The sequence below is a fragment of the Oncorhynchus tshawytscha genome, linkage group LG10 (genome assembly GCF_018296145.1).
Source record: "Oncorhynchus tshawytscha isolate Ot180627B linkage group LG10, Otsh_v2.0, whole genome shotgun sequence".
Lineage (NCBI taxonomy): Eukaryota > Metazoa > Chordata > Actinopteri > Salmoniformes > Salmonidae > Oncorhynchus > Oncorhynchus tshawytscha.
Window position 1 is genome coordinate 8,288,726 of NC_056438.1, and position 18,164 is coordinate 8,306,889.

At 39.4% G+C, this 18,164-nt stretch overlaps 1 protein-coding gene across 9 annotated transcripts in view; it reads left to right on the forward strand.

Moving 5' to 3' along the window:
• The window catches only part of LOC112259691 (gastrula zinc finger protein XlCGF57.1), a 1,127,091-nt gene that overhangs the window by 956,715 nt on the left and 152,212 nt on the right, over positions 1 to 18,164 (forward strand). For 3 of the 9 annotated variants that reach the window (XM_042329365.1, XM_042329364.1, XM_042329358.1), the window contains 2 exons: positions 7,040 to 7,489; positions 10,231 to 13,627. The exons of 4 other annotated variants lie outside the window; for them this stretch is intronic. In XM_042329365.1, the coding sequence (XP_042185299.1) occupies positions 7,040 to 7,489; positions 10,231 to 11,936 (2,156 nt within the window). In that variant the 3' untranslated portion in view covers positions 11,937 to 13,627. Of the gene's footprint in view, positions 1 to 4,380; positions 4,853 to 7,039; positions 7,490 to 10,230; positions 13,628 to 18,164 lie in introns of those variants that run through there. 2 more of the 9 variants (XM_042329363.1, XM_042329372.1) reach the window with 2 other exon arrangements.

Consider the following 18,164-nt stretch of genomic DNA (forward strand, 5'->3'; position numbering starts at 1 on the left):
CAGGGATGGAAACTGCCTGGTACTCTGGATTGTCCCATTATCTTAACTGTTACACAAGGAGAATGAACGACAGCTGGTTTTTAAGTAAACTGCCGTTCTCACTATTGTGCTATTTCGAATGAGTCCCTGACTAGAAGGAGCGCATGGAAACCAGAAGTGTTTTGGCCCTCCAGGACGGACACAGGCGGTTCTATTAATCTGGCCCGGGCGCCCGTGTAGGTGTTTTACACCGAGTGAAAGTTGACTGTATTGGTTTTGTAACCGGGCTGCCTCCCCTGTGTGACCCAGGTGTTGTTAAAAAATAACTGAATCCTGCCCATTGAACAGCCCTGGTGTACAGTACACAGTACAATGACATGCGTACCTCTTAGTTCACCTCTTGACAACAATATAAAATAAAAAAAAGTAAGTACAAAAACACATGCTCAATACAGTAACAATAGAATAACAATAGAATAACAGTCAATTAACAGTAGAATACCAATATAATAACAATAGAATAACAGTCAATTAACAGTAGAATACCAATATAATAACAGTCAATTAACAGTAGAATACCAATATAATAACAATATAATAACAGTCAATTAACAGTAGAATACCAATATAATAACAATAGAATAACAATAGAATAACAGTTAATTAACAGTAGAATAACAATAGAATAACAGTAGAATAACAGTAGAATAACAGTAGAATAACAATAGAATAACAATAGAATAACAATATAATAACAGCCAATTAACAGTAGAATACCAATGTAATAACAATATAATAACAGTCAATTAACAGTATAATAACAGTAGAATAACAATAGAACAGTAGAATAACAATAGAATGCCAATTGAATAACAATAGAACAGTAGAATAACAATAGAATAACAATAGAACAGTAGAATAACAATAGAACAGTAGAATAACAATAGAATAACAATAGAACAGTAGAATAACAATAGAATGACAATTGAATAACAACATATTATACAATGGGTGGGTGTAATCCTGAATGTTGATTGGTTAACACAGCCGGTGTCTATTCCACAAGTTACCACCACCTTAAACTATGATATTAAAATGCCTATTTACTCTGTTCCATCCAATCCACTGAGCAACCCAACTAAACAATTTATAAACTTGATTTTCACTATAAAAAGCATCTAGACATTACCTCACATTACTTTTAGTCTAACATTTAGTTTTCAACAGCAGAGATTTGTATAAACCTTGCTGCAGCTGTCCCATGGTAATGAACGTGTCAGGAGGGGACAGACAGCGGTTTCTCAGCCAGTTGAAATCATGAATCCGCTGACATCATTTTTATGGATATACAAAGAAATGTACATTTAAAAAAGGTAAAACAAAACGAAGTGCAGCTTCTTTGCAGCCTTTCCATCTTCAGTTTGAAGTGATTGTGTTAGCTGTGATGTTGGCTAGCTACTCTGAACAACAGTGTCCAGCTTCAGTTTGAAGTGATTGTGTTAGCTGTGATGTTGGCTAGCTACTCTGAACAACATTGTAATGACGAGTGAGCACATTATCTATGCCAGGAGAAATCGCTCCACATTAGCGCATTGTTATGGATGTATCCAAATAAATGTCACTAGAAAACAGCTTAAACAAATGCAGGAAGGGCCATAACATCATCAAGGACCCCACAGGACCCCACACACCTCACAGGACCCCACACACCTCACAGGACCCCACAGGACCCCACACACCCCACGGGACCCCACAGGACCCCACACACCTCACGGGACCCCACAGGACCCCACAGGACCCCACGGGACCCCACAGGACCCCACACACCTCACGGGACCCCACAGGACGCCACGGGACCCTACAGGACCCCACACACCTCACAGGACCCCACACACCCCACAGGACCCCACGGGACCCCACACACCTCACGGGACCCTACAGGACCCCACGGGACCCCACACACCTAACAGGACCCCACACACCCCACAGGACCCCACGGGACCCCCACACCTCACGGGACCCTACAGGACCCCACGGGACCCCACACACCCCACGGGACCCCACAGGACCCCACACACCCCGCGGGACCCCACACACCCCACGGGACCCCACGGGACCCCACGGCACCCCACAGGACCCCACACACCCCACGGGACCCCACACACCCCAGCCACAATATTCTACTGTAAACATTTTTGAGTGATGCCCTTTCTGCTAAATGTTATTCTGTTGTTATTTATGTGATAATGCCATTGCAGCCGGTGTTTGGAGGATACATTGGCACGGTTTGTATCCCTTTGACTTCGTCTCGGGCCTAACAACACACATGCCAGTATATTCAGCAAACACCGACTTCTTGGGCATTATCACTTAATTCATATCTGAATATTTGGTCGTTTATATTGGAATGTCTCTCAGGGTATTGAGAGAATGTTTGACGGATGTTATTGATTCAGAATGTCTCTCAGGGTATTGAGAGAATGTTTGACGGATGTTATTGATTCAGAATGTCTCTCAGGGTATTGAGATCATGTTTGACGGATGTTATTGATTCAGAATGTCTCTCAGGGTATTGAGATCATGTTTGAAGGATGTTATTGATTCAGAATGTCTCTCAGGGTATTGAGATAATGTTTGACGGATGTTATTGATTCAGAATGTCTCTCAGGGTATTGAGATAATGTTTGACGGATGTTATTGATTCAGAATGTCTCTCAGGGTATTGAGATAATGTTTGACGGATGTTATTGATTCAGAATGTCTCTCAGGGTATTGAGATCATGTTTGAAGGATGTTATTGATTCAGAATGTCTCTCAGGGTATTGAGATAATGTTTGACGGATGTTATTGATTCAGAATGTCTCTCAGGGTATTGAGATAATGTTTGACGGATGTTATTGATTCAGAATGTCTCTCAGGGTATTGAGATAATGTTTGACGGATGTTATTGATTCAGAATGTCTCTCAGGGTATTGAGATCATGTTTGACTGATGTTATTGATTCAGAATGTCTCTCGGGGTATTGAGATAATGTTTTGACTGATGTTATTGATTCAGAATGTCTCTCAGGGTATTGAGATAATGTTTGACGGATGTTATTGATTCAGAATGTCTCTCAGGGTATTGAGATAATGTTTGACGGATGTTATTGATTCAGAATGTCTCTCAGGGTATTGAGATAATGTTTGACGGATGTTATTGATTCAGAATGTCTCTCAGGGTATTGAGATAATGTTTGACGGATGTTATTGATTCAGAATGTCTCTCAGGGTATTGAGATAATGTTTGACTGATGTTATTGATTCAGAATGTCTCTCAGGGTATTGAGATAATGTTTTGACTGATGTTATTGATTCAGAATGTCTCTCAGGGTATTGAGATAATGTTTGACGGATGTTATTGATTCAGAATGTCTCTCAGGGTATTGAGATAATGTTTGACGGATGTTATTGATTCAGAATGTCTCTCAGGGTATTGAGATAATGTTTGACGGATGTTATTGATTCAGAATGTCTGTCAGGGTATTGAGATAATGTTTGACGGATGTTATTGATTCATTCAAAATGGTAGTGATACTTTCCAGAAAATGTATTTCTCATCAATTCTGACCTAATGCTGCTGATTGATGATATTGATTTAGTCTCGTAAATGGAGAAATGATATACAGTCGACTCCTGATGATGAATTTATTATCCCACATCATCCTATATTGATGATAACCACTGTTTGTCTACATGTAGTTATCGTTTCCCTTTACTACTGTGCTAGTGGAGGCTGGTGGGAGGAGCTATAGGAGCATGGGCTCATTGTAATGGCTGGAATGGAATGGTGTAGAACATATCACATGTGGAAACCATTCATTCCATACCAGCCATTACAGCCCTCCTATAGCTCCTACCACCAGCCTCCACTGACTTGGTGTATACTACAAAATAGATTGAATAACAACAGATTTTCAGGTTGATTGAGAAGGCTAAACTTTGATATGTTTTTTGGTTGGGTCAAACTGACCATTTCTTTATTTTACCTTTATTTAACTAGACAAATTCTTATTTTCAATGACAGCCTAGGAACAGTGGGTTACCTGCCTGTTCAGGGGCAGAACGACAGATCTGTACCTTGTCAGCTCGGGTATTTGAGCTTGCAACCTTCCGGTTACTAGTCCAACGCTCTAACCACTAGGCTACCATGCCCCATGCCCATTTCAAGCTTGAATATATTTTTGTAGGTTAAGACTATTTAGGTTAGTTTGCTGGCTAACTCAGGGACATGCTTTGTAGTATACACCTCTGGTCAGTAGGCTGGCTGCCTTGCACAATAATAAACCTCCATCCATCTGGCGACGCTGTTGTATGTTTCCGGGTTCCAAAAGAACCAAGGAGTATTCTAAAATCCCTCGACTAGAACACGGAAGTAGGATTGGAGGTGAACAGAGATCTGTATGTAATGATGAGATGCTCACGTCACTCAATCCTGACAATAGAAATCGTTGTCCCAAAAGTAGGAATGCAGGCGACAAGATTAGGTCCGAAATAAATCCATTGAAACGTATCGGGATTATTTTGGACAGATATTAACGAGTGTAACCTCTAACCTCTCTGAGGTTACTTTGTTTTGATTTTGAACGTTATTGTTGTGGAGTAAAGAAAGACCTAGTTAGCTACTGACTGAACTAAATAGGCTACCCAACTCCCAGTCGTCTGAAATATGCCTAAACTACAGTTGTTGCGTGTGTTTTTAAATGAGCGCTTAACTACGGCTGCTGTGGATATTTTCGGGGCAGTTGAGAAAACGGTAGTGGAGTACCAGGAGGAGAATGATCGGCTACGGAGAATGCTGGGGATCACACCGGATATACAACTATGTAAAATAGGTTAGTATGTAGATCTACTGATAGTTAGATATAGTTCTACTCAATTAGCAAACTGCTTAGGTAAATAGAGATCACAGTTTCAACCAAATGTTTTTAATGAGATGTTCTACCTACCTAACTACTGTATATATTGGTCTACAGGCCTAAAGCAATCAAGCGTTTATCTGCGAATGTGTAATTTACTAGATTAAATAAACCATTAAATCCATAAACAATTATTACGTAGGCCTATGATTATATAGTTGTCTGCATATTTGATTACTTATCTAAAGCCTTCAAATCTAATTGTATTTGTCACATGCTTCGTAAAAAGGCATAAACTAACAGTGAAATGCTTACTTATGGCCCTCCAACAATGCAGAGAGAAAAATAATAAAGATAACACAGGGTTCTCCCCAAAGAATGTGAGAGGCGCTGCGCCATCTTGTGGACTGAATGCTCCACTATGTAAAACGTGTCATGATATTAGGACATGTTTTGCTTCAGATTGCAGGACATGGCTGTTGCAGGTGTAAGAAAACACAAACATCTCTGAGCCCAGAGTGGGGCGCTGCCCTCGTACTCAGTAGCACCACCTTGTTAAAAAATCCTGGGGAGAACCCTGACAATGAGTAACGATACTGTTGTATACACGGGGTACCAGTATAGTTGTATACACGGGGTACCAGTATGGCTATATACACAGGGTACTAGTATAGCTGGACACGGGGTACCAGTATAGCTGGACACGGGGCACAAGTATAGCTGGACACACGGGGTACCAGTATAGCTGTATACACGGGGTACCAGTATAGCTGTATACACGGGGTACCAGTATAGCTGTATACACGGGGTACCAGTATGGCTGTATACACAGGGTACCAGTATGGCTATATATACACAGGGTACCAGTATAGCTCTATACACGGGGTACCAGTATAGCTGTATACACAGGGTACCAGTATAGCTCTATACACAGGGTACCAGTATAGCTGTATACACGGGGTACCAGTATAGGTGTATACACGGGGTACCAATATAGCTGGACACGGGGTACCAGTATAGCTGGACACGGGGTACCAGTATAGCTGGACACGGGGTACCAGTATAGCTGGACACGGGGTACCAGTATAGCTGGACACGGGGTACCAGTATAGCTGGACATACACAGGGTACCAGTATAGCTCTATACACGGGGTACCAGTATAGCTGGACACGGGGTACCAGTATAGCTGGACACGGGGTACCAGTATAGCTGGACCAGCTGGGGTACCAGTATAGCTGGACACTGTATACACAGGGTACCAGTATAGCTGGACACGGGGTACCAGTATAGCTGGACACGGGGCCAGTATAGCTGGACACACGGGGTACCTAGCTGTATACACGGGGTACCAGTATAGCTGTACATGGGGTACCAGTATAGCTGTATACACACCAGTATGGGTACCAGTATAGCTGTATACACGGGGTACCAGTATAGGGTACCTGTATACACAGTATAGCTGGGGTACCAGTATAGCTGTATACACGGGGTACCAGTATAGCTGTATACACGGGGTACCAGTATAGCTGTATACACGGGGGTACAAGTATGGCTGTATACACAGGGTACCAGTATAGCTGTATACACATGGGGTACCAGTATAGCTTATGGCTGTATACGGGGTACCAGTATAGCTGTATACGGGGTACCAGTATAGCTGTATACACGGGGTACCAGTGACTATATATATATATACAGGGTACCCAGCTGTATGACTATATATATATATACAGGGTACCAGTATGACTATATATATATATACAGGGTACCAGTATGACTATATATATATACAGGGTACCAGTATGACTATATATATATATATATATATACAGGGTACCAGTATGACTATATATATATATATATATATATATATACAGGGTACCAGTAATATGGACCACCTAGATCTATGAGAGGGACATTTTAGTTTTTTCTGAATATCTGTGTTAAGTTTTGTTTTATTGTCTACATTTGTGTTTCCATTCAACACTGTAGTGAATGTCAATGTTTGTATCTGGTTTTTCATATTGGAACATCATAAACAGATCATTAAAAAATATATTTAAATGTTTTTTGTCGGCGTCAACAAAAGCCTTTAGAAATGGCATTGTGCACTCAGGCATGTCTGTATAGGTGACCTCTGACCCTCCTCTCCTTCCCTCCAGACTCCCTACAGCTCTCTGTCTCTGAAGAGGAGGTTCCCCCTGAGCAGCAGCACTGTGAGCAGGAGTGGAGCCCCAGTCGGGGGCAGAAGGACCCAGAGACCAGACAGATTAAAGAGGAACAGGAGGAAGTCAGGACCAGTCAGGAGGAAGAGCAGCTTCAAGGGCTCGTTGATACCAAAGACTCCATATTCACTACCTCCTGTGTGAAAAGTGAATGTGATCTGGAGGACCCATGTCAAGAAGCCGTACTAGCTGAACACCCAACTCTCAGTCCACTGAAAACTTCTAAACTACAGTTGTTGAGTGTGTTGTTAAATGAATGTTTAACAGCATCTGCTGCTGTGGAGATTTTTGGTGCGATTGAGAAAACTGTAGCAGAGTACCAGGAGGAGAATGATCTGCTACAGAGACTGCTGCGGAGGACACCGGAGATACAACTATGTAGAATAGGTTAGTATGTAGATCTACTACCTAGCTAGCTACGGTTCTACTTAGTTAATAAACTGTTTCCGGGCACTCTGTTCACAATGTTGACATCAGCAAACCGCTCTCCCAACAACACCATACACGTGGTCTGCGGTTGTGAGGCCGGTAGGACGTACTGTCAAATTCTCTAAAATGATGTGGCTTATGGCAGAGAAATAAACATTTAATTCTCTGGCAACAGCTCTGGTGGATATTCCTGCAGTCAGCATGCCATTTGCACGCTCCCTCAACTTGAGACATCTGTGGCATTGGGTTCGTGTGACAAAACTGCACATTTTATAGTGGCCTTTTATTGTCCCCAACACAAGGTGCACCTGTGTAATGATTGTGCTATTTAATCAGCATCTTGATATATAGCACACCTGTCGGATGGATGGATTATCTTGGCAAAGGAGAAATGCTCACTAACAGGGATGGAAACACATTTGTGAAAACATTTTGAGAGAAATAAGCTTTTTGTGCGTATGGACAATTTCTGGGATCTTTTGTTTCAGCTCATGAAACATGGGACCAACACTTTACATGTTGTGTTTATATTTTTGTTAAGTGTAGGAACAATTTATCCTTGATTGCTATACAGATTTGGAAACTTTGAACACTAAACTTAACTATCATCCAAAATAACTTTACAAATACCAACAAACAAAAAATAGTTTTTGCTTTGTCATTATGGGATATTATGTGTAGATTGTTGAGGAAAATGTAATCAATTTTAGAATACGCCTGTAACGTAGCATTATGTGGAAAAAGTGAAGGGGTCTGAATACTCATCCTTCCTGGTCTCTATGCTGCTACCAGTATATCTCTCTGGAAAAGTGGGGGTTTAGAAGGGAGCCATATAAGGAGAAGTGGGGGTTAAGTAAGGAACCATACAAGGAGAAGTGGGGGTTTTGAAAGTTACGAAAGTTACCATATAAGGAGAAGTGGGGGTTTGAAAGGAGCCATATAAGGAGAAGTGGGGGTTTTGAAAGTTAAGAAAGTTACCATATAAGGAGAAGTGGGGGTTTTGAAAGTTACGAAAGTTACCATATAAGGAGAAGTGGGGGTTTTGAAAGGAGCCATATAAGGAGAAGTGGGGGTTTTGAAAGGAGCCATATAAGCAGAAGTGGGTGGTTTGAAAGGAGCCATATAAGGAGAAGTGTGGGTTTAGAAAGGAGCCATATAAGGAGAAGTGGGGGTTTTGAAAGGAGCCATATAAGGAGAAGTGTGGGTTTAGAAAGGAGCCATATAAGGAGAAGTGGGGGTTTTGAAAGAAAGGAGCCATATAAGGAGAAGTGGGGGTTTTGAAAGGAGCCATATAAGGAGAAGTGGGGGTTTAGAAAGGAGCCATATAAGGAGAAGTGGGGGTTTAGAAAGGAGCCATATAAGGAGAAGTGGGGGTTTTGAAAGGAGCCATATAAGGAGAAGTGGGGGTTTAGAAAGGAGCCATATAAGGAGAAGTGGGGGTTTAGAAAGGAGCCATATAAGGAGAAGTGGGGTTTAGAAAGGAGCCATATAAGGAGAAGTGGGGGTTTAGAAAGGAGCCATATAAGGAGAAGTGGGGGTTTAGAAAGGAGCCATATAAGGAGAAGTGGGGGTTTTGAAAGGGTTAAGGAGAAGTGGGGGTTTAGAAAGGAGCCATATAAGGAGAAGTGGGGGTTTAGAAAGGAGCCATATAAGGAGAAGTGGGGGTTTTGAAAGGAGCCATATAAGGAGAAGTGGGGGTTTAGAAAGGAGCCATATAAGGAGAAGTGGGGGTTTGAAAGGAGCCATATAAGGAGAAGTGGGGGTTTTGAAAGGAGCCATATAAGGAGAAGTGGGGGTTTGAAAGGAGCCATATAAGGAGAAGTGGGGTTTGAAAGGAGCCATATAAGGAGAAGTGGGGGTTTGAAAGGAGCCATATAAGGAGAAGTGGGGGTTTAGAAAGGAGCCATATAAGGAGAAGTGGGGGTTAAGTAGTAAGGAACCATACAAGGAGAAGTGGGGGTTTTGAAAGTTACGAAAGTTACCATATAAGGAAAAGTGGGGGTTTTGAAAGGAGCCATATAAGGAGAAGTGTGGGTTTAGAAAGGAGCCATATAAGGAGAAGTGGGGGTTTTGAAAGGAGCCATATAAGGAGAAGTGGGGGTTTTGAAAGGAGCCATATAAGGAGAAGTGGGGGTTTAAAAAGGAGCCATATAAGGAGAAGTGGGGGTTTAGAAAGGAGCCATATAAGGAGAAGTGGGGGTTTAGAAAGGAGCCATATAAGGAGAAGTGGGGGTTTAGTAAGTTACCATATAAGGTGAAGTGGGGGTTTAGTAAGTTACCATATAAGGAGAAGTGGGGGTTTAGTAAGGTACCATATAAGGAGAAGTGGGGGTTCAGACATGCTGTAGTGGATGCTAAGCTTAACCTAAGGTTCTTATGCCAATCATGGTCCTTCGATCCTCTAAAACATACACTATTTTTCAGATGTGCAAAGATTGTTAAGGGTTAGACGGTGTCGGTGGAACTTTTGTTCTCATTAGCAACAGTGTGTTCAATAGTAGGCATGTTAACCCACCACCTATATGGCTTGTGTGAAGGAAAGCAAATACCTAGCTAGCTGTCTGCACTCAGGCTGTATAGATCATAGAGATGCATGCTAAGGAAGAACATTGAAATTGAATGTCATAGAGATCTATAATTCATGAGTGATTCCAAATTATGTTATAAATAACCTCTGCTCCTCCTCTCCTTCCCTCCAGACTCCCTGCAGCTCTCTGTCTCTGAAGAGGAGGTTCCCCCTGAGCAGCAGCACTGTGAGCAGGAGTGGAGCCCCAGTCTGGGACAGAAGGACCCAGAGACCAAACAGATTAAAGAGGAACAGGAGGAAGTCAGGACCAATCAGGAGGAAGAGCAGCTTCAAGGGCTCGTTGATACCAAAGACTCCATATTCACTCCTTCCTGTGTGAAAAGTGAATGTGATCAGGAGGACCCACTTTGGTCCTTGACTCTTCCCCAAACCCAGACTGTGGAGAACAGAGAGAGTGACTCTAAACCAGTGGATCTCACACCTTCTGTCACTGTGAACCACCTAAAGGGTCTCTACATTCCCTATGACCCTCCAGATAATCAAAACGTTGCCTGCAGCCACAGTTCAGCTGTAATCAGTGACCCAGTAGGACTTGACAGTAGCCCACCATTGGATCCCAGTCCACCATTGGATCCCAACCCACCAATGGGGGAACACTGTTCCAAACTCAGCACCACATCTAGAAAAACTAGCCACTGCCGTGACTGTGGTGAAACATTTGCTCTGAAAGCTGACCTGCAGAGACATGTGACTCTCACTAAGAAGAGACTCAGTGACTGCAGCTTCGGCAATAAACACTACAACTCCACCTGTAAACTGAAGGCCCATGTCAGGCTCTGTCATGGTGGTAAACCCTGCACCTGCCCTGTTTGTGGAAAGACCTTCAAATACAAAGGAGATCTATCTAGGCACATGAGGATTCACAAAGGAGAGAAACCCTTTATCTGTGGTGACTGTGGGAAAAGCTTCAGTCAGAAGGGGAACCTAACTGAACATGTACTGATTCACACAGGAGAGAAACCATTTAGCTGTGGTGACTGTGGGAAAAGCTTCAGTCAGAGGGGACACCTTACTGTTCACAAACTGACTCACACAGGTGAGAAACCTTTTAGTTGTGTTGACTGTGGGAAAAGTTTTAGTCAGAAGGGGAACCTAAGCATTCATAAATTGACACACACAGGAGAGAAACCTTTTACCTGTGGAGACTGCGGGAAAAGCTTTGGGCTCAAGCGCCACCTAACCATGCATAAACTGACTCACACAGGAGAGAAACCGTTTAGCTGTGGAGACTGTGGGAAAAGCTTTAATCGCAAGGAGGTCTTAACCATGCATATACGAACTCACACAGGTGAGAAACCATTTATCTGTGGTGACTGTGGGAAAAGCTACAGGCATAAAGGGTCCCTTAAGATACATATATTTTCTCACACTGGAGAGAAACTCTTTACCTGCGGTGACTGTGGGAAAAGCTTCAATAAGAGGGGGAACCTAAACATGCATTTACGGACTCACACAGGAGAGAAACCATTTAGCTGTGGAGAATGTGGGAAAAGCTTCAATCAAAGGGGGAACCTAACCACGCATATACGGACTCACAGCAGAGATAATTCCTTTCGCTGTGGTGACTGTGGGGAAAACTTCGATGAGAAGGGACACCTAACTGAACATATACGGACTCACACAGGAGAGAAACCTTATAGGTGTGGTGACTGTGGGAAAAGCTTCATTCAGAAGGCGGACCTAAGGAGGCATATACTGATTCACACAGGAGAGAAACCACATGGCTGCTCCGTCTGTGGTAAAGGATTCACTCATAAATCTCATCTGCTGAGGCATGTGGATAAAATCCACAAAGGAAGAAAACAGGACAGAAACTGAAAGAGGAAAGAACATTAAGACAAAGAGATTATCTGTCAGGTTAGTGAATAAAAAGGCAGGATGTGGACAAATCTCTTAGGAAGCAACAGTGATATGGCCCTCATCAAATATGCAGACGACATGGCTCTCGTTGCTTGCCTGGAGGTCAAGTCCATCTCCAGCTACTCCCAGTCCATTGACTGCCTCTTGATGTGGTTTGACAGTAGCTTTCTTGACCTCAACGTCACCAAGAATTAAAAAAAACTGTGCCTTGGAGGAAAAAAAGCTGGGAAATGGAAGCCCTTCTCTTGAGCCTGTCACTATGGAAGGATGTGGAGCAAGTCACACATTTTAAATTTTAAATACTTGGGGACAATTTTCGACCACAAACTTAGCTTCTAGTAAAACACTGACCTCATCTACAAAAAGGCAAGGCCGTTTCTTTCCCTACTTAAGATAGTATGACGTTTTAATGCAAGCAAACTCACACGGATCGTGGTACACAAATACCAGATTGAGTGTTCTCAATTACAGTTCTGGTACCTCTCAGTGATGTTTAATTGTTTTGTTTCATTCTGACATGTCAATGTTTAATGTGTTTGTGTCTGTTTTATGTCTGTTTTCATACTTTTATTATAACTCAGAGTGCCAACGACACATTTGCATTCAGTTTAAACTTAATGGACAATAAAGTTTGTCTTGTCTGCTTATTTTAAAGCTATCTTAACTCTGGATCATTCATGCTTTGGGTTACAGAAATATATATGTGCGATCGATTGACTTTTGCAAAACATTGTATGTAAATCAAATTTGACAGTAAGTAATTCCACACAAAGTCCAAAGGAAATTCGACTTCCACTTTTATGCCAACTCCTCCGAAAAGAGATATATATATATTATATGAGGTTGGACACCACCCTTGGAGCAGTTGTTGTGGGGTGGTTAAGTGCCTTGCTCAAGGGCACAACAGCATCTATGTTTTTAAAATATATATATATATTTCCTCTGAAAGCTGACCTGCAGAGACATGTGACTCTCCCCAAGAAGAGACTCAGTGGATGCAGCTTCTGCAAGAAACGCTACAACTCCACCTGTAAACTGAATGTCTATGTCCGTATCTGTCAGCCCTGTTCGTGGCAAGACCTTCAAAATACAAAGGAGATCCGTCCAATCACATGAGGATTCACACAGGAGAGAAAATATTTAGCTGTGGTGACTGTGGGAAAAGCTTCAGTCGCTAGGGGAAGCATAAACTGACTCACATAGGAGATAAACAACATGGTTGCTCAGTCTGTGGTAAAATATTCAATTGTAAGGCTCATCTGCTAAAGAATGTAAATTACGTCCACAAAGAAAGAAATCAGGACAAATGCATATTTTGTCAGAAGATGGGTGTCGCCTGTTTGAATTAGTCTTTGATTAGAAACCAGAAGTGTTTTGGCCCTCCAGGACGGACACAGGCGGTTCTATTAATCTGGCCCAGGCGCCCGTGTAGGTGTTTTACACCGAGTGAAAGTTGACTGTATTGGTTTTGTAACCGGGCTGCCTCCCCTGTGTGACCCAGGTGCCCCGATCAAAGCCCACGGGCGAAGCTCAAAGCAAAGTGATGTAGAAGCACATGGAATAATGAGTAGGATTCTGTGTTTTCATATTGCAAAAGTCATTTATTTTCTTATCTGCCAATGAAATAAAGTTGATTATTCTAACATTTATTTGATGGAAAAGAGATGTTTCTGTTTCTGAACAATGCACCATTCTGCCTTGTTCACAACATGACTGAGCAGCACAGATTACTGTTCCATTTGAGAAGGGATCTCCACCCACCCCACTTTCGACCTGATGACGTAACGGCATGTGTCCCGTGGCTCAGCATAACTGAATCCTGCCCATTGAACAGCCCTGGTGTACAGTACACAGTACAATGACATGCGTACCTCTTGGTTCACCTCTTGACAACAATAATATAAAATAAAAAATGAAGAACCAAAATATAGGCTCAATACAGTAACAATATAATAACAGTAGAATAACAATATAATAACAGTAGAATAACAATAGAATAACAGTCAATTAACAATAGAATAACAATATAATAACAATATAATAACAGTATAATATCAATAGAATAACAATATAATAACAGTAGAACAGTAGACTAACAATAGAACAGTATATTAACAGTAGAATAACAATATAATAACAGTAGAATGACAATAGAACATTAGAATAACAATAGAACAGTAGAATAACAATAGAATAACAATAGAACAGTAGAATAACAATAGAACAGTAGAATAACAATAGAACAGTAGAATAACAATAGAACAGTAGAATAACAATAGAACATTAGAACAACAGTAGAACAACATTAGAATAACAATAGAACATTAGAATGACAATAAACCAGTAGAATAACAATATAATGACAGTAGAATAACAATAGAATAACAATATAATGACAGTAGAATAACAATAGAACAGTAGAATAACAATAGAATGACAGTAGAATAACATTAGAATAACAATAGAACAGTAGAATAACAATAGAACATTAGAATAACAATAGAACAACAGTAGAACAACATTAGAATAACAATAGAACATTAGAATGACAATAAACCAGTAGAATAACAATATAATGACAGTAGAATAACAATAGAATAACAATAGAATAACAATAGAACAGTAGAATAAAAATAGAATGACAGTAGAATAACATTAGAATAACAATAGAACAGTAGAATAACAATAGAACAGTAGAATAACAATAGAACAGTAGAATAACAGTAGAACAGTAGAATAACAGTAGAATAACAATAGAATAACAATAGAATAACAGTAGAATAACAATAGAACAGTAGAATAACAATAGAATGACAGTAGAATAACATTAGAATAACAATAGAACAGTAGAATAACAGTAGAATAACAATAGAATAACAGTAGAATAACAATAGAACAGTAGAATAACAATAGAACAGTAGAATAACAATAGAATAACAATAGAACAGTAGAATAACAATAGAACAGTAGAATAACAATAGAACAGTAGAATAACAATAGAACAGTAGAATAACAATAGAACAGTAGAATAACAATAGAACAGTAGAATAACAATAGAATAACAATAGAACATTAGAATAACAATAGAACATTAGAATAACAATAGAACATTAGAATAACAATAGAACAGTAGAATAACAATAGAACAGTAGAATAACAATAGAACAGTAGAATAACAGTAGAATAACAATAGAACAGTAGAATAACAATAGAACAGTAGAATAACAATAGAACAGTAGAATAACAATAGAACAGTAGAATAACAGTAGAATAACAATAGAATAACAATAGAACATTAGAATGACAATAAACCAGTAGAATAACAATAGAACAGTAGAATAACAATAGAATAACAATAGAACAGTAGAATAACAATAGAACAGTAGAATAACAATAGAACAGTAGAATAACAGTAGAATAACAATAGAATAACAATAGAACATTAGAATGACAATAAACCAGTAGAATAACAATAGAACAGTAGAATAACAATAGAATAACAATAGAACAGTAGAATAACAATAGAACAGTAGAATAACAATAGAACATTAGAATAACAATAGAACAGTAGAATAACAATAGAACAGTAGAATAACAATAGAACAGTAGAATAACAGTAGAATAACAGTAGAAAAACAGTAGAATAACAATAGAACAGTAGAATAACAATAGAACAGTAGAATAACAATAGAACAGTAGAATAACAATAGAACAGTAGAATAACAATAGAATAACAGTAGAATAACAATAGAATAACAATAGAATAACAGTAGAATAACAGTAGAACAACAGTAGAATAACAATAGAACAGTAGAATAACAATAGAACAGTAGAATAACAGTAGAATAACAGTAGAATAACAATAGAACAGTAGAATAACAATAGAACAGTAGAATAACAATAGAAAAGTAGAATAACAATAAACCAGTAGAATAACAATATAATGACAGTAGAATAACAATAGAATAACAGTAGAATAACAATAGAATAACAGTAGAATAACAATAAACCAGTAGAATAACAATAGAATGACAGTAGAATAACAATAGAATAACAATAGAATAACAGTAGAATAACAGTAGAACAACAGTAGAATAACAATAGAACAGTAGAATAACAATAGAACATTAGAATAACAATAGAACATTAGAATAACAATAGAACAGTAGAATAACAATAGAACAGTAGAATAACAATATAACAACACTAGAACAGTAGAACAACAGTAGAATAACAATAGAACAGTATAATCAGGATGTTCTCAATTATGCCGAAGTTGGAGTGGCTGTTGCTCCTTCTTGACCATGTGGTGGTGGTGTGGTTCCATGTCAGGTTCCCAGTGATGTGAACGTCAAGAACCTTGAAACTAAGGCAAGGTGTAGACAACAGTCTTAGGAAAGCAAAGCAACTCTGGATCATTCATGCTGTTGGGTCGAGATAATTAAATGTGTGATGGATACATTTTTTTGTAAAACGTTCTATGTAAATAAAGTTTGATTTGATTTGAATGACGAGGTAATGGTCAAAAAAGTAGTCCACTGTTTTATGAGAATCTCACAGATCTGCTGTTCAACGTCTGTTGATTTTTTTCATGCTGTTAGAAACAGGAATATCTGGTCGTTTGATTCAGAATGTCTCTCAGGGTATTGAGATCATGTTTTGACTGATGTTATTGATTCAGAATGTCTCTCAGGGTATTGAGATAATGTTTGACTGATGTTATTGATTCAGAATGTCTCTCAGGGTATTGAGATAATGTTTGAAGGATGTTATTGATTCAGAATGTCTCTCAGGGTATTGAGATAATGTTTGACTGATGTTATTGATTCAGAATGTCTCTCAGGGTATTGAGATAATGTTTGACAGATGTTATTGATTCAGAATGTCTCTCAGGGTATTGAGATAATGTTTGACGGATGTTATTGATTCAGAATGTCTCTCAGGGTATTGAGATAATGTTTGAAGGATGTTATTGATTCAGAATGTCTCTCAGGGTATTGAGATAATGTTTTGACGGATGTTATTGATTCAGAATGTCTCTCAGGGTATTGAGATCATGTTTGACTGATGTTATTGATTCAGAATGTCTCTCAGGGTATTGAGATAATGTTTTGACGGATGTTATTGATTCAGAATGTCTCTCAGGGTATTGAGATAATGTTTGAAGGATGTTATTGATTCAGAATGTCTCTCAGGGTATTGAGATAATGTTTGACTGATGTTATTGATTCAGAATGTCTCTCAGGGTATTGAGATAATGTTTGACGGATGTTATTGATTCAGAATGTCTCTCAGGGTATTGAGATAATGTTTGACGGATGTTATTGATTCAGAATGTCTCTCAGGGTATTGAGATAATGTTTGACGGATGTTATTGATTCAGAATGTCTGTCAGGGTATTGAGATCATGTTTGACTGATGTTATTGATTCAGAATGTCTCTCAGGGTATTGAGATAATGTTTGACTGATGTTATTGATTCAGAATGTCTCTCAGGGTATTGAGATAATGTTTGACGGATGTTATTGATTCAGAATGTCTCTCAGGGTATTGAGATAATGTTTGACGGATGTTATTGATTCAGAATGTCTCTCAGGGTATTGAGATAATGTTTGACGGATGTTATTGATTCAGAATGTCTCTCAGGGTATTGAGATAATGTTTGACGGATGTTATTGATTCAGAATGTCTCTCGGGGTATTGAGATAATGTTTGACTGATGTTATTGATTCAGAATGTCTGTCAGGGTATTGAGATAATGTTTGACGGATGTTATTGATTCAGAATGTCTGTCAGGGTATTGAGATAATGTTTGACTGATGTTATTGATTCAGAATGTCTCTCAGGGTATTGAGATAATGTTTGACGGATGTTATTGATTCAGAATGTCTGTCAGGGTATTGAGATAATGTTTGACGGATGTTATTGATTCATTCAAAATGGTAGTGATACTTTCCAGAAAATGTATTTCTCATCAATTCTGACCTAATGCTGCTGATTGATGATATTGATTTAGTCTCGTAAATGGAGAAATGATATACAGTCGACTCCTGATGATGAATTTATTATCCCACATCATCCTATATTGATGATAACCACTGTTTGTCTACATGTAGTTATCGTTTCCCTTTACTACTTTACTACTGAGGGCAGTAGTTGATTCCATTCCAGCCCGTCCTCCTAAGGC